This window comes from Tenrec ecaudatus, chromosome 12 (genome assembly GCF_050624435.1).
Source record: "Tenrec ecaudatus isolate mTenEca1 chromosome 12, mTenEca1.hap1, whole genome shotgun sequence".
NCBI lineage: Eukaryota > Metazoa > Chordata > Mammalia > Afrosoricida > Tenrecidae > Tenrec > Tenrec ecaudatus.
In genome coordinates this window covers 75,742,516-75,764,314 of record NC_134541.1, presented here as the reverse complement: position 1 = coordinate 75,764,314, position 21,799 = coordinate 75,742,516, and the positions used below count along the sequence as shown (strand labels likewise).

Here is a 21,799-nt window from a genome sequence, read left to right as displayed (position 1 = left end):
GGCTTCCTCACCCCCCATTATCATGATCCCAGTGCTGCTTCCCACTCTGAATTGGACCGGAACATGTACATAGGTATAGACAAGAGACAAAGCTCATGACACTCAAAATCCAGGAACAGGAATGGGAATAGCGATACCAAAGGGTAGGGGCAAGAGGGGAGATGGGAAGAGGAAGGGGGAACTGATTATAATGAGTGGCACATAATCACATACTCCCTCCAGGGGGAAATCAACAGAAACTAGAGGGGAAGGGAGATCGCGATCGGTGTGAGATATGAAAATAATAACAATTTATAATCTTATCAAGGGGCCATGAAGGTGGGGGTGGGGAGGGAAGAAAAGGAGTGGATCCCAGGGGCTCAATAGAGAGTAAATATCTAGGCCCCACTATGAGACATGACACCCCTCACTGACCTTACAGAGGACAACACTGGAGACATGGTGTGGGACTTGCACCCAATCTGACCCCACCACACTGAGGCAAAACACTGAGGGCGTGCAACAGAACAGCAAGGTGAGCAGAGCAAGGAAGTCCCTAGGGAGTGCCAAAAATAGACTTTGGAACCAGGGCATGGCACCCCATCAGACTGGACGGGAAAACACTCGTAAAGGTCAATAAATACACCTTGAACTATTTGCAGGCTTTTCTTTGTTTTTCCCATTTTTTATTGTTGTTATCATTTTGTTTTCTTTTGCTTTGTTTTGCTCTGTCTTGTTTTTTCGTGTGCATATTATTATGTAGCAGGTCTGTCTAGATAGGTTGGATAAACAATCTGGAGGAAAAAACAATAGGACAGACGGTTCCAGGGGGGACATGGGAGAGGGAAAAAGGAAGTGGTGTTAAACCCAGGGAAAAGGGAAAAAGTGATCCAAAGTCAGTGGTAAGGAGGGTGTAAGAGGCCTGGTATGACTTGATCAAGGGCAATGTAACTGAGAGGAATTAGTGAAACCCAAATGAAGGTTGAGCATGATAGTGGGACAAGAAGAAAATAAAAGGAAATAGAGGAAAGAACTAGGAAGCAAAGGGCATTTATAGATGTCTAAATGCAGGTGTGTACATATGTAAATATACATATGATGGGAAATAGATCTGTGTGTATATATTTATAGTTTTAGTATTAAGGTAGCGGATGGACATTGGGCTTCTACTCAAGTACTCCCTCAATGCTAGAACACTTTGTTCTATTAAACTGGCATTCCATGATGCTCACCTTCCCGACACAATTGCTGAAGACAAATAGGTGTATAAGCAAATGTGGTGAAGAAAGCTGGTGTTACCCAGCTATCAAAAGCTATATCATCTGGGGTCTGAAAGGCTTAAAGATAAACAAATGACCATCTAACTGAGAAGCAACAAAGTCCACATGGAAGAAGCACATCAGTCTGTGTGATCACGAGGTGTCGAAGGGATCAGGTATCAGGCATCAAAGAACAAAAAATCATATTATTGTAAACGAAGGGGCTTGCAGAGTGGAGACCCAAAGCCCATCTGTAGACAACTGGACATCCTCTTACAGAAGGGTCTCTGGGAGGCGACGAGCCGGTTGGGGTGTAGTGTAGCAATGGTGAAACATACAACGTTCCTCTAGTTCTTAAATGCTTCCCTCCACGATCATGATCCCAATTCTACCTTACAAATCCAGCTAGACCAGAGGATGTACACTGGTACAGATAGGAACTGGAAACACAGGGAATTCAGGACAAATGACCCCTTCAGGACCAGTGGTGAGAGTGGTGATACCGGGAAGGTGGAGGGGAGGTGGGGTAGAAAGGGGGAACTGATTACAAGGATCTACATATTTCCCCCTCCCTGGAGGATGGACAGCAGAAAGGTGGATGATGGGAGACATCGGACAGTGTAAGACATTAAAAAGCAATAATAATTTATAAATTATCAAGGGTTCATGAGGGAGGGGGCTTGGGAGGAGTAGGGAAATGAAAAACTGATACCAAGGGCTCTAGTAGAAAGCAAATATTTTGAGAATGATGAGGGCAGCAAATGTACAAATGTGCTTGACACAATGGATGCATTATGGATTGTGATAAGAGTTGTACAAACCCCTAATAAAATGATTTTTAAAAAAGTAAATGTCTAGAAAAAACGATGGCAATATAAGTACAAATATGTGTGAAACAATTGATGTATGGGTTGTAAGAAGAGTTGTAAGAGTCCCCCATAAAAATATTTTAATTAAAAATATGTATAAATAACTTACTATATGTCATTCTATCTTCATCATTAGCTTTTCAGCCTATTTTAAAACCTTTAGTCAGTTCTTCATTTTGTAGTCTGCAGTATACTTAAGACCTTTCACATAGGTTTACCAGGACCAAGGGCTAATTTTTTTATTCTTTTGATATTTTATATAGTATCTTTTAAAATGTATTAGTATAATTACTGTGAAATTTTCATGACGACTATTCACAGTAAGAAGTAGATTTTATATCAAAATTCATTTTACTCATTCATACATATAATAAAAAAATGCCAGTCAAAGTATAGGAACCCAAATATCTTTACACCTGGACCATCATGATAATAGAGAAAAGATTGAAGTTTCAAGGATTTCATCTTATTTGGATCCACAGTCAATGCTCACAGAAGTACAGTCAATAGATTAATGGCTCATTGCATAGGCTAAACCTGCTGCACAAGACCTGCTTAAAGTGTTAAAAACAAGGAGTGGTTACTTTGGGGACTAAGATGTGCAAAACCCAAGCCATGGTATTTTCAGTTGCTTCATATACATGTGGAAGTTGGACATTGAATAAGAGGACAAAAAACTTTGCATTTGAATTATGTTGCTGGCAAAGAGTATTGAAAGTATCATTGACGACCAAGAGAAAAACAAATCTGTCTTGGAATAAGCAGAGCCACAATGCTCCTTAGAGGCAAGGATGGTGTGTTAGTCTGGGTACATATAGAGAAACAAATCCACAGAAACTCATATATATATATATATAAGAGAGTTTTATATAAAAGTGAACATCAAGGAAACATCCCAACCCAGTGCTGCCCAAGCCCACAAGTCCAACATTAACCCATTAACCCATATGCCCGACACCAGTCCACAAAGTCCTCCTCCATCTAATAAAACACACACTATGACGCTGACTACAGGAGGAAAGCCGAGTCAGTGAACACGTAAGCATCTTAACGCTAGTAGGTGTCTCCATATGGCTGCTCCAGCACCCAGGGCTGCAGCGGGGTATGTCCATGTGGCTTCTCCTTGGGGATGTCTTGCAGGAATTGAGCCTTGCCAGCTGAAGCAGAGAACTGGCTAAGGCAGCCACACCCTGGTCCAATCATCACAAAGCAAGACACCTGAGAATTAGAAAGGCGAGGCTCACTGAGGCATTTATCCCTCTGCCCTTCAATTAACCCAACATGTATTTATCGGCCAGGTTGGCTCAATGAACTACCTCAGATGGCAAGAGTTTTCATGTTCTTTGGACATGTCAGGAGAGACTAATTCCTGGAGGACACCATGCTAGGAAAAGTAGAGGAGCAGTGAAAAAGAGGGAGGTCCTTGACAAGATGGATTGTCACAGTGGCTGCAACAAGGAATCGTTTTAGATACACACTTTTCTACACATAGTTATCATGATCACATTGTTACTGATAAAGATTTTAATGTTCATATTGGGATACAATGTTAAAAATCAAATGTGACAAAAAAATTTAAGCCTCTGGTGCCTTCAGTTTCTTGTTGGTTTTGAAATAAGAAACCTTTAAAAAATTTTCATTACTTAAAATCTTTTTCCTTAAAATTTTCCTCCAACCTTGAAGTTAAACCCCAAACTATTAGGGCCATCAATGAGGGAATTGGGACCAACTTGAGAACTTTGGCGCAGGGAATATACAGGCTATCAGAAACAGTGAAGGACACAAACACAGAGGAGGCACAAATTGACAAATGGGATATACTGAAAATAAAACACTTGTGTACATCTAAAGAATTCACCAAGAGAGTAATAAGAGAGTCCACAGACTGGGAAAACATCTTTAGCAATGACACATCAGACAAAGGCCTCATTACTAAAATCTACAATACTCTTCTAGCTTCCAAAAAGAAAAAAACCAAGAGCCCACTTGAAAGGTGGGCAAAGGACTTGAACAGAAATTTCACAGGGACAGAAATCCAAATGGCCAACAAACATATGAGAAAATGTTCCCGATCTTTAGCCATAAGAGAAATGCAAATTAAAACAACAATGAGGTACCATCTGACACCCTCAAAGGTAGCCCAATTCAAAAAATTAGAAAGCAACAGGTGTTGGAGGGGTTGTGGGGAGACAGGAACTCTCATCCACTGCTGGTGGGCCTGTAAGTATGTACAGCCTCTATGGAAATCAATCTGGCGATACCTAAAACAGATGGAAATAGAGTTACCATATGACCCAGCAATCCCCCTACTGGGCATATACCCAGAAGAGGCAAGAAACAAACCAAGACCAGACATCTGTGCTCCAATGTTCATTGCGACACAGTTCACAATTGCAAGGAGTTGGAAGCAAACCAAATTTCCATCAACTGATGATTGGATTAAAAAACAGTGGTATATACATACAATGAAGTACTACGTATCACTAAAAAGCAGTGATGAACGTATGAGGCACATAGCGGCATGGGAAGAACTGGAGGAAATCATGCTAAGCGAAGTAAGTCAGGCACAAAAGGACAAGTACAACATGAGCCCGCTGAGGTAAGAATTAAAAAAAAAAAAAAAAGCAAAAGTGGCATAGGGGAAAAAGCTACTATGTACAAACATTTTTGGAGTGAAGACTGTGTAGTATGGCAGAGACCAGACCAAAACCAGCGATGCACATGGTAGACAATGGTGGAGGAGGGGGGGGGAGGAAAACAAAAGGATGAATATAAGGAAGAAAAGGGGAGTGGGGGCATGGGGCACTAATCCACTCAAGGGGAGGGTATTGTTTATATCTCCACAGGGAAAGAGGGACCAGACTTCAACCCAGTGCCGCAAGGTGTGAATGCAATATCCCGGCGTGGAGTAGGGAACCAGTGGAGAGGTCTGGAAGGCTGGCCCCAGCACCATAAATTAAGTGGATTCCTGCCCCTCCCCTGAAAAGAATTTGTTCCAAAGGACTACATTGACTCTGCAGCTCCGGGAGATGGACATATCTGATCAGAGCACACGGGAGCAGATGAAGGGGCAAAAGGAGAGAGTGGAACACAGCCTGGCCCACCAGGCCGTGAGGATGATGTTCCTGAGTAGAGCAGCCAGTCCACAGAGAGAACAACCTGGCTGGCCCCACTATGAGATGATGCCCTTCAGTGACTAAGGGCAATACAGGGGACAGCACCGGAGACACAGAGTGGGAATTGCACTTGACTTGATCCCACCACACCGAGGCAAAGCACTGGGGGAGTGCAGTGGAACAGCAAGGAAATAGAGTGGCAAGGTCCCCAGGGAATGCTGAAAGTGGACTTTGGGGCCAGGGCGTGGTGCCCCAACAGACTGGACTGGAAAACACTCCTAAGGGCCAACAAATGATCCTTGAACTAACTACAAGCCTTTTTTTGGTGAAGTGTTTTGTTTTGTTCTTTGTCAGTGATTTGTTTTTGTTGCTTTCTTGTCTGGTTGTATACTGTTGCTTTGTTTTCCTCTGTCTTGTTTTCGTACATGTTAGTGTCTCCTGTCTGAATAGGACAGGCTGGATGGACTATCTGGAGGAAAAACAATGGGACCGACAGTTCTGGGGGGGATTTGGGATGGGGGTGGGGTAAGGGGGTAAGAAAGGGGTGTCAACAAACACAAGGACAAGGGAACAACATGGGACCCAATATGGTAGAGAGGGGGGAGTGGCAGGCCTGGTGGGGAATGATCAAGGGTAAGGTTGTGTAGAGGAGAGGTATAGCCGTAGCCCAGGTGGTAACGGAGCATGGTAGTAGGGCAGGAGGAAAGTCAAGGGAGATGGAGGAAAGAGCTAGGAGTCAAAGGGCATTTATGGAGATCTAGACAAAGACATGCACATGCAAATATATATATATGAGGATGGGGAAATAGATCTATGTGTCTATATTTATAAGTTAAGTTTTAAGGTGGCGGAAGGACCTTAGTCCTCTACTCAAACACTCCCTCAATGCATGAATACTTTCTTTTATTAAATTGGAACTCTATGATGCTCACTCTCCCGACACAACTGCTGAAGCCAAAGTGAGTGAACAAGTAAATGTGGTGAAGAAAGCTGATGGTGCCCGGCTATCAAAAGATATAGTGACTGGTGTCTTAAAGGCTTGAAGATAAACAAGCGGCCATCTGGCTCAGAAGCAACAAAGCCCACATGGAAGAACACACCAGCCTGTGTGATCGAGTGGTCCCGAAGGGATCCGTTATTAGGCATCAAAGAACAAAAAATCATATCATTGACTGCACACCTCCATGATCACGATCGCTGAAGACAAATGGGTGCATAAGCAAATGTGGTGAAGAAAGCTGATGGTGCCCGGCTATCAAGAGAGATAGTGTCTGGGGTCTTAAAGGCTTGAAGGTGAACAAGCGGCCATCTAGCTCAGAAGCAAAAAAGCCTACATGGAAGAAGCACACCAGCCAGTGCGATCATGAGGTGCCAAAGGGACCAGGTGTAAGGCAGCATGCAAAAAAAAAAAGATATGTATTTGTGTGTGTGTGTGTGTGTGTGTGTGTGTATCATATTGAATGAAGGGGGAAGTGCAGAGTGGAGACCCAAGGCCCAAGTGTCGGCCACTTGAGATCCCCTCATAGAGGGGTTTAGGAGAGGTGATGGGTCAGTCAGGGTGCGAGGTAGTACCGATGAAGAACACAGCTTTCCCCTAGATCCTGGATGCTTCCTTCCCCCAACTACCATGATCCGAATTCTACCTTGCAGGACTGGATAGGGCAGAGGTTGTACACTGGTGCATATGGGGGCTGGAGGCACAGGGAATCCAGGGTGGATGATACCTTCAGGACCAAGGGTGTGAGGGGAGATGCTGGGAGAGTATAGGGTGAGTGGGTTGGAAAGGGGGAACTGATTACAAGGATTCACATGTGACCCCGTCCCTGGGAGATGGACGGCAGAGAAAGGGGGGAAGGGAGACTCTGGATAGGGCAAGATATGACAAAATAACAATGTATAAATTACCAAGGGCACATGAGGGAGGAGGGAGTGGGGCGGGAGGGGAAAAAAAAAAGGACCTGATGCAAAGGGCTTAAGTGGAGAGCAAATGCTTTGAGAATGATTGGGGCAGGGAATGTGCGGATGTGCTTTATACAATTGATGTATGTATATGTATGGATTGTGATAGTAGTTGTATGAGCCCCTAATAAAATGTTTTTTAAAAAAAGAACAAAACAAAAATTTTCCTCCAAAGATATAATCAACTGCACTAAACCAAATGTTTGGACTCTGCCAGTCTCAATGCCAGCAGGCAGACCTTTTTTGTTGCAATCAGTGCTGAACAGATAATCTCAGGCCATTTGTTTTGCTGCTCTTAAATTGCTTCGAGACTGCCAAAACAGACTCATCGGTTTAATGATTAATGAGACTCTCAAGAAATACTGGGAAAAAGAAAATTTCATATGGACAACGCTAAGCCAAAAAGTATTCTGGGGTTCCAGTTCATACATGCATACAAGTTCTATTACAAAGAAAACGTGTTTCAACCTGCTTCTGCTTTAGTGGATGGAGACAAATAGCTCATTGGAGGTGGGACACTTGCCCACTTCCTGCAAGACATTATTGACAACGAGCCTGATGACGCTATGCTGATGCAGCCAGAGCTCTGGAAATGGAGGAGCCATGTGGAGACCCACACCAGTGCTCAGAAGCTTCCACCACCACTGGATCCACAAGACTTTCTACCCACTGGCCAGTGGTCTTCCTGTATTTGGCATCATTGCATGTGCTGCATGAGTCTGAAGAAGAATTTATAGACTGGTAACGGACATAAGGGCTAATATTGGATTTATGGACTTGACCTGGATTGGGCTGGGATATTTTCTCAATATTCAATTGTTCTTGTATATAAAGCTCTTTCTTATACACATATAAGCGTCTATGAATTTGTTTCTCTGAGCAGCCCGGACTAACACAAAAGGTTTCTATGATTTTTAGCAGTGTGTCTTTATTTACCCTTGTGTATGTAGTATGTGAAATTTTCTTTCCCCTTATATTTTCTTGGTCCCACACTGCATAAAGGCATAACTGTCCAATGAGGTTAAGTGTTGCCAATTCCGTAAAGAGAGCACACCAGCCCTTTGACCTACCTGGGTTGACAGGGGTTGGACCTGGGACTGGGGTTTGAAGTTATTACCTTAATTTTTTTATTGCTGTGTTGATCCAAGCCTGTGGGTTAAATCCTCATTGGTAGATTGATTCCAAGAACCAAGTGAGCTCTCTATAATCACTGAATCTGTGCTTGATGGTTACTATAGCATATGGATCTGCACCAAGGAAGGTCTGCTCTCCTTGAGTGGTGGCAGAGGGAGCTGTGGCAGGGTTGGTGAGTGGCTATTTCCGAGTATGTCTACCCAAGGTAGGAAGCAGCCCCTGAGTCTCATAACATCACCCATGGCTGTTTGTGTTGATGTTTGTACCCAACCTACGGTCAGAAGAGGGGCTTTTAAAGGCATAAGGTCTATGAAAGAGTCTTCAGTAAGGACTACCAAATGGGCAAGGTTAAAGAAAAGAAGCACAAAACAAGAAATGTTGTTGGGTCTCTGCTTTTATATTTGTCATGGCTTCCTTACACTCTTTGAACTTTTCTCCAACTTGACTGGTTCCTGACCCCTCAGAGGCCCTACCCTATCTTGGGATGTCATGCTATATATTCTTTCAAATTGCAGTGCTCTTGCTAATGGCTTGGTTTTCAAAATTTTATTGATTGTTCTTTTATATTCAGTATCCCAATACCTTGGGAGGGAGTATCTGTGCCCAGCCCCCTTGTAGGCTTCCACTTGATCTGTAGTGGTCATAGAGTCTGTTGGTTTGCCGTCTGTGCAGAGGACTCTGTCTGGCAGGGATTTCGAGGCCTCCTGGAGCAGAGCATGGCACGGCATCTGGAAGGCTGTGAAGTGTGAAAGAAATGTTTGGTTCCTGTCAGCCTGACCAGGGTTGTCTTGGGAACTAGGTTCGACTGTGCTGAGGAAGCATAGTACTGTACAGTCCTTGCTTTTTGACTTACCTACAAATGAAGTTTTACTTGCTATAGCAATGAACCAAGTTACTGGGTGTCCTTCTATTGCAGAGTCCTTGGACAAGGTTCTTTCAGCAGTCTTTCCCCACGTCTAAGAAGAAAATAGCGGTGATTGATTTGATTTGCTTAGATTGTAAGGACCTAATAGTACTCAACAGATCTATGATACTGATGAAGTTTTAAGAAATTTGGCTCCTTCCAAAAGCTGACTGGAGCTGTGTCATTGCAGGCTGGGAGCCTCCCGCTGGCAACTTCAGCTCCGGTGACTGCCTTCTCCCGTACATCAGCTACACCATCCAATCAGGATATATGCAGGTAACCTCCGCTTCAGAGGCTGTTTTAACTGCACATCTAGAAATAAGCACTACATCAGGAGGCTTCTATTGCTTGATCAATATGTGGACATTAGTTTCATTACTTCACTTTGATGTCTGTTTCGTAACAATTGTTCTCACTTGCTGTGCTTTATCCCACTGTTGTGCATGCAGTTCCAGTGCAGTGCTTTCTGAGTATTGGCATCCCAGTCACGTGGAGTCTGCTGTTGTCTTGAAAGCTCCTTCATGCCAGAGTTCCCTAACACCAGGGCTCACAATGACAATTATCTGTAAAGACACGTCACAGGTGTCAACGAGAAACTCCCGTGGTTCAGAATGGGTCCGGGCCTTGAAGCCTGCTAAGAATACTAAAGCCAGAAGAGCACTAACGTTCTCAAAATCCCTAAATGATATGGATGAGAAGGCCCAGGACACTATGGGAAGTTTTGACTGTGTGGAAAGAACTTGTTCTGAAGGAAAGTTGGCATTCTTTCAGGAGCCCTGTCTCAGAATTAACATGTTCCATCATAAAGATAAAAGAATACCAAACCGAAAACCTCATGGCAATTCTAAACATTCGTGTGTTTCATCCCTTTATGACAATCATTCGCCTGCTTCCGAGGTAGAAGCAGGCAAACGGATCATCCAGGTCTCACTTTTGGAAGAGAAAGCAGATGCTGAGGCCTTGTCCAGGAACAGGCTGCTGTTGCGCTACCTCTTCCCACTTGGCATGAGTGCCAGCAACCTGCACAGGCTCCATGAGTTGGAGGGTTGCGCTGCCCTCCAGAGCACAGCTAAGTCCTCCAGCAAGCTGGCTGAAAGCACAGGCTTCTGCTCTGATGATATGGGCGACGATGATGTCTTTGAGGACAGTGTGTCTGCAGAGCTGAAGAGCAGGGCCCTGCAGGCACCCCTCTGCTCAGTCGAAAAGGACAGCGACCTGGACTGCTCTTCCCCCCTCTCAGAAAAGCACCTGCCCATAACTTCTGTATCCACTTCAGGGGACGCCTGCAGGTTGGTGTGCCAAGAACCACCATTCTGGCCAGCTCTGCTTTCCATCCCTCCCTAGGCTCATTTTAATATGGAACGTTTTAGGAAAGTGAAGCCGTAGATAACTTTGAGTTAATTATTTTCTCCAGGATAATGGAGTTTTAATATGCTTAGAAAATCTAATTTTTATGACATAACCCATGAAAGAGGAAGAAGCTACACATATTGGAAAGCCAAGCTGACTCTCCTCACTAAAAATAAATGGGTTTTGTATAAAGAAATTAGAAGAAAGTAGTATCTTCAGCTTCCCAGCTTGACGGTGCAGAGTCTCAGCATTTCATTCTGCCTCCCACCCCAGTCTCGTTGGGCACGCGGCCCTCCGATGGTGGGTAGGTGTCGGAGTGGGCGTTCTCCAGGAGCTCCTGCCTGCCTTTTGGTGTGAATGCATGTGCTGCTACTAAGGTGTTGGCCTCACTACCCACCTTTATTTTCTCTTGGGTATCTTTGTTGTTTTTTACAGTGTCCCAGATCTTCTGGAATTAGTTTTGTCACCGTTCTTGTGCCATTTCCATTCTGACCCAACCGCCTCAGTCAACCTCTTTCCTCAGCTGCTATCATGTCCCGTGATTGAATCAGAAACTCCTTTTTAAAAACCCCACCTGAAAGCCTAGCTAAGGCCAGCTCCTTTCCGAACTAGTGCTGTTAAGATGCCAGGAAACACTCTTGTGGTTCTCAAAAGCCTATTAAGTTCTTTACGGTTTGCTGCTTGCTACATCCTGCTGCATGCATCCTTGGAAATAACGGTTTTAAATTCATTTCCACATATTGCTATGATTAAAAAAAAGGAGATTACAGCACCTTGTAATGTGATCCATTCCATTGTTTATAGAGATGCTCTGGTTTTTCTATCTCCTGGGAAGTAACAGGTGTCTGAAAATGAGGTCAGTGATTATAGCTAAAAGCAGATTTTGTCCATTTTTAAGTAACTGTGATATTATTGGAAGGTAGGGAGCTAGGTTTGCTTTACAATGAACTTTCTACTTATTATTGTAGTATTTTATGTTCAGGGAAATGCTTCCATGTTGTCTTAAATTCATCTTTCAGCAAAGTTCTTCAGTCTTACCAAGAATGACTCCTTTGTCATTTCTTACACCATTTTTTCCTCTCCACTGCAAAATGTCATCAGGCTTCCCATGTTGGTGTGCGGTAAGCTAGAAGTGTTTAGTTTGTAGCCGTTTCCCTCTTTCGTGTTCGTTTATTTGTGCTTGTAGTTACTTATGTGGTGTTCGTTTCTGAAATTTCCCACTGGGGAGATTACCTTTCTGTGGAAATGTCATTTTCCCCATTGGTGGTGGTCTCCTCTTGATGCCTGTTTCCTCCAACGTAGGATTTGCCATTGTGAGGGTGACGACGACAGCCCCCTGATCACTCCATGCCATTGCACTGGGAGCCTGCACTTTGTGCACCAGGCCTGCCTGCAGCAGTGGATCAAGAGCTCTGACACACGATGCTGTGAACTCTGCAAGTATGAGTTCATCATGGAGACAAAGCTGAAGCCTCTGCGCAAAGTATGTGGAAAGACATTCCTTGGCAGGGCTTTCACCCTCCCTAAACTGAATGTCCGTGAAATAGTTAGCATCTGGGATTCAGGGAAGCCCTAATATTAATATTTTTTTAAGCAGGAGCTGATGTGCACATTCAACATTGTCGAGGTCATTGCTCTGTGCTATGCGGAGTTCCTTAGTCTCCCTTAAGAAGAAGCTCTTTCCAACCCATCTTGGTGTTTTCTTTTCCCTTAACACTAAGATTACAGGTTTGTGTGCCAGTAATTTGGGCCCTGATCTCAGACTATTTTGTGACATTTTAGTCAACAGTGAACATATTACCTATTCCTTGTATAATTCCTATGTGTTTGAGGTCATATATTAGAGGTCCCCAGTACTCAGCACAGTGAAACTTATTTGTACATACTTAAGAAGAGTGTTTGTTGAGCTAGAGGGTGGGATGGGCTCCAAGAAGAAACTATAGCCAATGTGAATGCAGTTCTCTTCGGGTCCCATACACATGACTCATACATGAGAACAGCTTTGTGAGTGGAACGCATCTGCTTCTAAATATCATCTCCTCAGTGACTCCCTCTGTGTGCCCAGCATGCACGGTTCTATTTGTTCCTGTCGTAAACGCTTAATGTGTAAATGGCAAAGTGGTGTGGTGATGAGGCACCATAGACATTCAGAGAAGGAACCGGTCTTTGGTAAGCTGGAGTGCCAGGAGAGTGGAGTGATGTAGCATCAAAGAATGTTTGGCTTTTGAAGCAGTTCTTGAAAAATCAAAATTTAGAGCCAAAATGAAAAGTCAGAAAGGCCAAGTTGTTTAAAGAGAAAAGCATAAGCAAAAAAAAACCCCCAAAAAACCAACAACCGAAGGGTGAGTATCTTGGAGGATGTGAAAAGATCGAACTGAATGTGTCTTAGGAAAATAGCAGATCAGGGAGTGGGGGAGACTGGTGCGTGAACCCTGCATTTTAAGTAAGAAGGCAAATGAAGATGTAAAAGTCATGGGGAGAGCACTCTGACTGCTAGAGAAGACACAAACTACTTAACAGCGATTTGCCTGTTTAATGCAAAATCGTTACCATTTATTTGGTACCTACTGTGTCCTGGCTGTGTAGTGGGTTACACGTTGGGCTGCTAATGTCAAGACCAGCATTCAAAACCACCGGCTGCTTCCAGGGAGAAAGATGAGGCTTTCTGCTTTTAAAAAGATTTGCAGTCTTGGACATCTTCGGGGGCAGTTCTCCTCTGTCCTCTGGTGTTGCTATGAGTTGGGATTGGTTTGATGGCAGTGAGTTGGAGTTACTTTGTGCTATTCTCTCAGGTGAGTTTTATGGCCTTTTGACCAGGAAAGACCATCCATGAAACTCTGTTTTCAGTTTCCCTTGCAGGGAACCCTCTGGGAAGAGACAATGACTAGGGTTAGCAAAGGAAATGCGGTGTTTACAATTTGTTCTTTCTCTCTACCTTCGTGTGTTTCTTCTGATTGGAAGCCGGTACATGAAAGACAATCTGGCTGTGTGGACCAAACTAATGAGCTCCTTAAGGAGATGAGGCTGCCAGAGGCTACTTACCGTATACCAGGCCCTTAGCGGTGACGCCGAGCTGGTGCTGCCAAAAGGCAGAGGACCAGAGTGAGCTCCTGCCGGTCACGTTCACAGTGTAGTGTGACCCATCTGCTGGTGTGCTGTGGCTTCATCACACACCTCTGCCCCTAACCCATGCCAGGTAGAGCGACTTAAAGCGCAGCAACTGGGACCAACCTTTTATATTTTCAGGACTGATATTCTGAAGTTTTTTGTCAGGCTTTTAATTTCTGCTTGCAAGGATAAGCAGACAAGGGGATTGCTGGTGATATTTCATGACTCATCTCAATCCCAGCTTCTTTTCATTGCATAGAAAGTTGGCTGCCAAAAGAATACCAGTGTCTTAAACCTTGTTGTATCAGTGCTTTGTATGTGGTTGAATCCAAGATGTTAGGTGTTTGGGGAAATTCATTTAGTCTGGAAGAAGGTAGTCTTGCCCACCTGCAGTTCTCTCACCACATAGCCTTCTCCCTGTAGGAAACCTGCGCCTCATACTTTGCTCTGTTATCTTCCCAGTGGGAGAAGCTTCAGATGACAGCCAGTGAGCGTAGGAAGATCATGTGCTCGGTCACCTTTCATGTCGTCGCCATCACCTGTGTGGTCTGGTCTTTGTATGTGCTTATCGATCGGACTGCTGATGAGATCAAGCAAGGGCAGGCAACAGGTATGTGCACTTGAATGGGGACTCATCCCAGATTATATGGGCACCTGCTGGAATGAACTTTCGTCAAGATCGTTGGCTTTGCAGGTTTCCTGAAGAGAATTTCATTAGGGAGCATCAAGTATTCCCCCCTCCTTTTTTAAAATCATTTTATTGGCTCATACAACTCTTATCAGGCATGTTTGTACATATGTTTGTACATATGTTGCCCTCATTTTCTTCTAGACATTTGCTTTCTGTTGAGCCCTGGGTACCAGCTCTTTTTGTCCCTTCCCATCTCCCACCCTCATAACCCCCTGATAGATTGTACACTGTTATTATTTTCAACTCTCACATGACTGCTGTCTCCCTTCCCCCATGTTTTCTGTTGTTCTTCCCCCTCTAGAGGGGTGTATGGTTATGTGTCGATCGTTACGTCAAGTATCCTTTTGAGCTATTTCTCTTGTGGTGGTGGTTTAAGAAACCCAGTCAGAAGATACCAACTCTTAAAGTGTAGGAGTCTCTAACATGACTTCCTGGCAGTGTGGCAGGGCAGACACTGCCTTCACCTGCTCTGATGAAGCAAGGTTTTACATGTTTATCTACTGGCCATGGGAAGTGCAGGTTATTTATACTTAAACCAAATCTGCTGATTGGCTGACCAAATTTGTTCTTTTCCAGGAATCCTCGAGTGGCCCTTTTGGACTAAGTTAGTGGTGGTGGCTATTGGCTTTACTGGAGGCCTTCTTTTTATGTATGTTCAGTGCAAAGTCTATGTACAATTATGGAAGAGACTCAAGGCGTATAATAGAGTAATCTATGTTCAGAACTGTCCAGAAACAAGCAAAAAGATTATTTTTGAAAAATCCGCACTAACAGAGCCCAACTTCGACAACAAAGAAGGACCTGGAATCTGCCATTCGGACACCAACTCCTCCTGTTGCACAGAACCTGAGGACACTGGGGCAGCCATTCTTCAGGTCTGACCATATGGAGTGGTTGTCTTTCCTGGACATCACGAAGAGCTGAAGGAACTTGTTTACTGCCAATTTTGTACCTTTTCTTATGTCCTTCAATAGCATAGACTGGGCAGGTGAATATTTTTAATGGCGTCTCTTTTTCTAAATCCCCCTTAATAACCCTTTTGGAAAGTGCTCCCATTGGCCACACACAGCCAGCTTCACCTCCGCCATGTGCTCTATGGGCAGGGAAAATGGAAGTTATGAGGTAGGAGTGGATGAGTTCCTGGTCTTGTTCTTGGGCAGATGAGAGAGTGCAAGGCCAAGATTGAGGAAGAGCAGAAGGGTGTTACCCAGGCCCTGGGAGCAGCCTCTTCAGGTGAGCGGCCAGCTTAACGTAGGCTTTTAGGACTATCTCTCCATGAAGAGAGGATTTGCACGCGCGCGCGCGCGCACACACACACACACACTAAAGAGCCCAGAAGGTGGCATGGAGACAGCCCCCCAAACACAGAACTTGTCCGCCCTGCCTTTGCTGATGTTTCTCCAGCTATTTCTCGCAAGCAGACAGGGAACCAGGCATTCTACATGTATATGGAGTGGGGTGGGAGTGGGGTGATTGAGTCACTGAGAAGATAGCACTTTATAGAAGAAAATCTTTATTTTGTAATATGTGTCTGGTTGAATTGAAACTCAAAAGAATGTTTCGTTTAGAAACATTCCCTTACAATCTCTTTTGCATTATAATCTGAAATACCTGTTTTGCCTTATAAATTATAGTAGACGTGACATCCCTCTGTTCCCATAGAAATGGTATGATTCTAAGCGGACCAGGCTTCATGGGGGGAAACGGATGCCACAGCAATTTGACCATCATTCTATGGTTCTGAGCCTGTTTTACAGAATCCTAATTGTACAAGCCTGCCCTGTTTGTTTCTTTTTCATTTGTCAGCCCTGAGAAAAGGTTTTGAGATCTAAATGGAAGCAAAGGAAGTAAATAATTACAACAAAGTTGAATATTTTAGCAATTTTTCTTCAGTCAGAGGTCTCACCCGTGTGTGCTAGATGTACAGTAACATGTAAGCACGCACAGCCTGATCTAGAGGCGTGTGTACTGCAGGTGCTCCTGTGCACCTGCCTGCCTTGACCAGCTTCTGGCATCTGCTGTGAAGTCACTGCCCAGTGCAGAAAAGTAGAAGCGCCAATTCAGGGAGAAGCCTAGCAAGTAGTCAGCCAGCCAGCTGTGCTGGTCCTTGGCAACCCCACAGCTGCCCCATTCATTATCCCTTTATTGCCTTAGCCAAACTGAAAAGAAAGGATTCTGTAGGGCAGTGGTTCTCAACCTTCCTAATGCCGCGACCCTTTAATACAGTTCCTCATGTTGTGGTGACCCCCAGCCATAAAATTATTTTCATTGCTACTTCATCACTGTAATTGTGCTACTGTTATGAATTGGGCGACCCCTGTGAAAGGGTCGTTCGACCCCCAAAGGGATCGCGACCCACAGGTTGAGAATCGCTGCTGTAGGGGCTCCGGCTCTTGTTCCTGTCCAAGTCTGCCTGGAATGCTGTTGTGGGCCCGGTTTTACCACGCAGTCAGCTGAAAGGCATCTGCGGGCAGGAGGCAGCAGGGCTTGCACCATTAGAGCCTAACCAGGCCCAGAGGCTGCGTTCCAGGCACCGTGGAGTGGAGTTCCCAGGGTCCCAGCCACCCCTGCTAAGCTTTGGGCACCTACTTCTTAACAGGTCAAGATAACTTACTTGCTTTTCGAATTTGAAACCTTAGAAGTCGTTATGAAGGCAGGAAGAGGCCAGGGGCTTCTCAGCTCCCAGAGAGGGTTTGTGCTAGGAGGGTTGAACCACTGTCCAGCCTGGGTGTCTGCATCACCCAAGCCTGCTCCACAGAATCTTTGCAACTCCAGTCGGACCCCGTAAAATAGGTCAGTCTGCTTTCTCTGTTTCCCTCATCATATCCAGCCCTTTGCCTGTGTTTGCTGTGTCTCAAGTGCAATTACCAATGTCCCTTCTCAGCCTGCTAATGGCATACACTTGTAAACTGCCCGCTCAGACGAGAGGAATCCCAAGTCTGCTCTGCCAGGCCTCTTAGGGTCCGACGAGGCACTGCCTGCTTCTGTACGTTGTCCCTGATGCACTCCAGCAGAAGGGGAGTGGTCAGGTGAAAGTCCGGGTTCAGTTTTTAGTTGTGAATCTCACCTCCTCCCCTGCTTCCCCCAAGAAACCCTTTGTGGTAAACTTGGATGGCATGGAAGCCCTCAATACAGAGGGAGGTATACTTAAGCAGGGATATTTCCTGGGCTGCTTGCCACGTGTAGCTGGCACCTACCTACCTTATGGCACAGGTACCTATGCTGTTGGTATCTGCCACCCACGCCAAACAGTCTTATGTGAAACTTTCTCATCTCTCATCTTTCCAGAAAGACTGACCACCCTCTCGCCACTGCTGGCCAGGTTCCTCAAAGTCCCTGCCTACGAAGAGTGCTTCCCCTCTGCTAACATGACGCACAGCCTGTCCCTGCCTTTCCCGTTTTTTTTCGCAGGTTGTTGTTGAGCTTTTCTGTCATCACACAACCTTAGCCCCAACTCTTGTTGTCCTCACCAGAGCGACTTCAGGCCCTGCCTGGTACATTGTGCAGTGCTACCATCAAATGGTAGCAGCAGACCTCCTGGGATTCCTTTGATCTCTCTGCCTCAACTTTTCCTTTTTGCACCTGCATCTGTGTCTTGTGAAAATTCCAAGTGGCAGTTTCTTAAACAATGGAGAAGCTGGCGTCAGCCCACATGGATGCTTGCAGGCCCATCAGTGGGAGAGTGAGCTGCCCCTTTGTGATTGACCTTTGTCCACTGATAAATTAATTACAGAGAATCTAGAGAATGTCTGGTTTCATTGTGTTAGCAGTCATTTGGTTTATTTTTTAAAGTTCATTGTAAGAAATTCCTGGTAACCCTGTAAAAGATAAGTTCTTACTGCAGGCCTTTACCCTTGTCCCTTGTTGCTGCAGTTCACTATTGTCAATCATATAAGCCTAATTTACAAACCTGCCTGTGCACCTACCTCACCACAGTTGGACAGGCCCTAAGCAGCTGAGCCAGTTCAAGAACCTCACATAATCCATAAGTTTGAGAGCTGCCTCTGCTACCTTGATGATAGGCTGTAGGAGCTAGAGACAGGACCACTAGAAAGTTGTCTGAGATGTGTCCCAAGCCCTGGTTCAAGGAGGGAAGCAACATCAATGTCATTGATGCAAATATATGTTGAATTAAGTTTGAAATATGCAGCTCCTGCCTCTAACCCAAGGACAGAGAGAAACCTAAGGAAAAACAAATAATAGATCTTCATTTTGGAAGTCGTTCAAGTTGTGCAGCTGATCACTTACTACATGCAATGTTTATAGAAAGTTGATTGTTAATAAAAAACCAAATTAACACTGACTTGTGTGGTGTGATTTCTAAAAGTTACTTCACATTTGTAATCTGAATGTCGAATTTTTTTATCATTTTGTGTCTGATCACTGTGTCTCAATATTACCACTTGAAAAATTCTTTGTATAGTCCAGTGGTTTGTGCTATACTAGGGGTGTCTACTTGCAGCAATAAAGCACTTCTGTTAAAAGGTGGTTTGCACAGGAGCGTTTTCCTGAAAGGACATTGAGTGTGCTGCTGAGCACTCCAATGGCCCCGCCTGCCTCTACAAGTTCTGCGGCCTCACGGATGGAAAGGAAATCATACAATTTCTGGAGGTATTTAATGACGCGCCTGTCCCTGTCAGGAGAATGGCTAACTCCAGGCTCCATGGTAGGGGGTCGGGAGGGAATGCTGGCCATGGGAGTGTTTGTGTCCACCACCCACGTGAGTCTTTTGCTCCCCACCCAAGAAGAGCCAAACTACAGGTTAGGATGTGCCAGACATGACTGTTGAGCAGTTGACAGCTTGGTTGGATTTACTCACAGGTATAGTTTACTGAATCATAGCCTAGCTCAGTAGAGACCAGGGAGCCAACAGGCTGTGTGTCTCCTGGTTTTTGAAAGGCAGCCCTAAGTAGTGGCAGTTTCCTGGTCCTCACATGTGTACGCTTAGCACAGGGCTGTGTGCTAGGAGGGCTCTGAGCATGGTTTGGAGCTATGACCACGTGTAGTGAAGAGCGAGGCAAGGGTGCTTAAACCACAGGGGATGCGCTGGGGAAATTGCTTGGAAATCACACTAGTAGGCTGTCAGTACATAGGGGCTAAGCTGGAGTATACATTGCCAAGTGTTCCTGCTTGGCACTTGGAAGCCAGGGTCATAATAGAGAATCGTCAGGGCCCCTCTGTACTGGAGTAGATCTCTCAAGACTTCTAGTGTCTGATGTGCCTCAGAACTCAGTGAATTAGTTGGGGAGAAGGGCAGGGCTTGAGAAAGGGCTCTTTCAGAAAGAATGAGAAGAGATGATACCTACCTAAGAGGAGCCTAAGTACCTAAGGGGCCCAGTGAGTACTGAGTTTGGTTGAAGAGGCACCCAATGGGGTCTTGCTACAGACTGCCCACAGATGATGGAGGCATCAGCGGGCCTGTCATGACCCACCTCCAATGGTAACAAAGTATTGCTCTCAAACAGCCACCGCTTGTGAATAGTTTTAGGGGCACACACCCATGTCTGTTTATTTACATTTTGTCTCTGACTTCTTTGCCTGCTCGGTCACACAGTTGACATCCATAACTTTCAGCCACTCAAGATCTGCTAGTTTGACGCCTTATCGCTGAGGAAACGTGAGTCACAGGGAGAAGAGTTACTCAGAGTCCCCCTCTGAGTCTGAAAGGCTGGGAGGAAACCTCAGAACCTCTGACTCAGTGTTCCCACCTCCACCCTTCATTTGAAGTCTTAATTGGTTTCTAGGCTGCCCGGGGAGATGCCACCAATTTTCCACCCACTTCTGCATTCAGCTGTGGTGGGACTCAGACTTTCAGTATGTGTCAGGGTCTGTAGGATTCTGGCATCATTTCTGATGGAAGAAGGAGGGCATGGAGTCCAAGAAGCAGGCCTCACCCTGAGCAGTGCCACTCGATATTAGGCTTAGTTCTGGACCAGCTTTGCAGGGCTCCATTTATGTTGCTCTGCTTCAGTTTCATCATCTGTGGAAGGAGGCTGATCTGCTAATCCTTTGAAGGTTGGCTTGAAGAAATGAGCACTGTGTCTTGTTTAGAACTGAGCTGGGTGGTGGTGCTAGTGTCATCCTGACTGGGGGCTCCCCAAGCCCATGGTCATGCCCAGATGCCCCAGTCAACAAGAAGTGCCCAGCAAAGGGCATCCGTGGAATTCCCAATGTCTGGTTTCTGCTGTGATAGGCAGTAGGGAGTAAAAGGGAGCCTGGCAGGGTTGGGGCTCTGTGGAAAGTTATGGTTGAGGTCTTTTATGGACACTCGGTAAGCAAGGGTGGGGAAGTTTTGCCTGGTGGAGTCATAGTGGGTTTTTTGTTTTGTTTTTGTAGAGGAATATGTCTATGAGTTGAGACGAACATCATGTAGGAGGAGAAGTGTTTTAAATTAACTTAGGGATCCCTGGTGTGGTGGTTAAGCATTGGGCTATGATCCACATGGCTGGCAGTTCAAAACCACCAGCAGCTCCACAGAGACAGACTGGGCTTTTTGCTCCCCAAAACAATTACAGTGTTGGAAACCCACAGAGGGTAGCTTATTGCTTCACCAACCCCGCTCCACCCCACTCCCCGATAATGACCAAAGTCTCTTTCTTTCAGTATGAAAACCTTTATCTTAACTTTTATAACAATATTTGTCCTTTTGTGGCTAACTTCACTCAGAGTATATGTCTTCCAAATTCATCCATGAATTTGTTTTAGTTTCATAATGTGTTTTAATTTCATAATTATTTGTTGGCGATGCGTAGTAATGACAACCAAAGTTGTTAATTCATTTGACAGGAATTTATTAGAACACCAGCTATATTGCAAGACAATAGACTAAGCATAAATACAACAACAACAACATTCCCGTTCCTAACAAAAAAACAAGCTATCCTGATCAGTGATCCTGATGTGTGACTACTACCTGGTGAGGATTCTGAGCAAGACACCCCACAGGTCTGCCCTGTGTAGGAAGGTTCCCTGGGGGGTCAAGACACTTAGAAACAAGTTTGAGATTCACAAAAGGTGGGGGGGAGACACAGGACCTCTGCCAATTTGACCAACCGTGAGACAGCCTATGGTGTAAAATAATTCCACTCTATAGCACAATACTTAGGACTCCTGCTGGGCCATGAGGGTTAAGCTGCACAGGAAGCCTACCTTTAAGGCTGGGTACCAAGCTCAGCCTCAAGAAACAAACACCTAGCAAGGTTTGGCGCTACTGGGCCACTCAGACGGCCACACTGTTGGGAATTCGGTCTGGAGACAAGTAGTAATAAGGCAGCTTCTTATTCTTGTTGCGCTCTGCGATCACACTGACGATGGTGTCCAGGTCCTTACGGAATCGGGCCATTGCTTCCTTCACGGGCTTCTCAATGAAATGCTCCTCTGGATACATGCCCAAGAACAGCTGAGGCCCCAGTAGGCAGAAAGACAGACGG

The 21,799-nt window shown here is 45.1% G+C and overlaps 2 protein-coding genes across 10 annotated transcripts in view; one reads left to right on the top strand and one right to left on the bottom strand.

The window, feature by feature from the left end:
* Window positions 1-18,853, top strand: part of MARCHF8 (membrane associated ring-CH-type finger 8) — a 121,743-nt gene extending 102,890 nt beyond the window's left edge. For 5 of the 6 annotated variants that reach the window (XM_075564159.1, XM_075564157.1, XM_075564158.1 and 2 more), the window contains 5 exons: window positions 9,411-9,496; window positions 9,670-10,509; window positions 11,873-12,053; window positions 14,141-14,288; window positions 14,946-18,853. In XM_075564159.1, the coding sequence (XP_075420274.1) occupies window positions 9,411-9,496; window positions 9,670-10,509; window positions 11,873-12,053; window positions 14,141-14,288; window positions 14,946-15,250 (1,560 nt within the window). In that variant the 3' untranslated portion in view covers window positions 15,251-18,853. The remainder of the gene's footprint in view (window positions 1-9,410; window positions 9,497-9,669; window positions 10,510-11,872; window positions 12,054-14,140; window positions 14,289-14,945) is intronic. The other variant, XM_075564162.1, reaches the window with a different exon arrangement.
* A 2,735-nt stretch (window positions 18,854-21,588) lies between these two features.
* ALOX5 (arachidonate 5-lipoxygenase) overlaps window positions 21,589-21,799 on the bottom strand; it is a 56,916-nt gene continuing 56,705 nt past the window's right edge. For all 4 annotated transcript variants that reach the window (XM_075527912.1, XM_075527915.1, XM_075527913.1 and 1 more), the window contains one exon: window positions 21,589-21,768. In XM_075527912.1, the coding sequence (XP_075384027.1) occupies window positions 21,589-21,768 (180 nt within the window). The remainder of the gene's footprint in view (window positions 21,769-21,799) is intronic.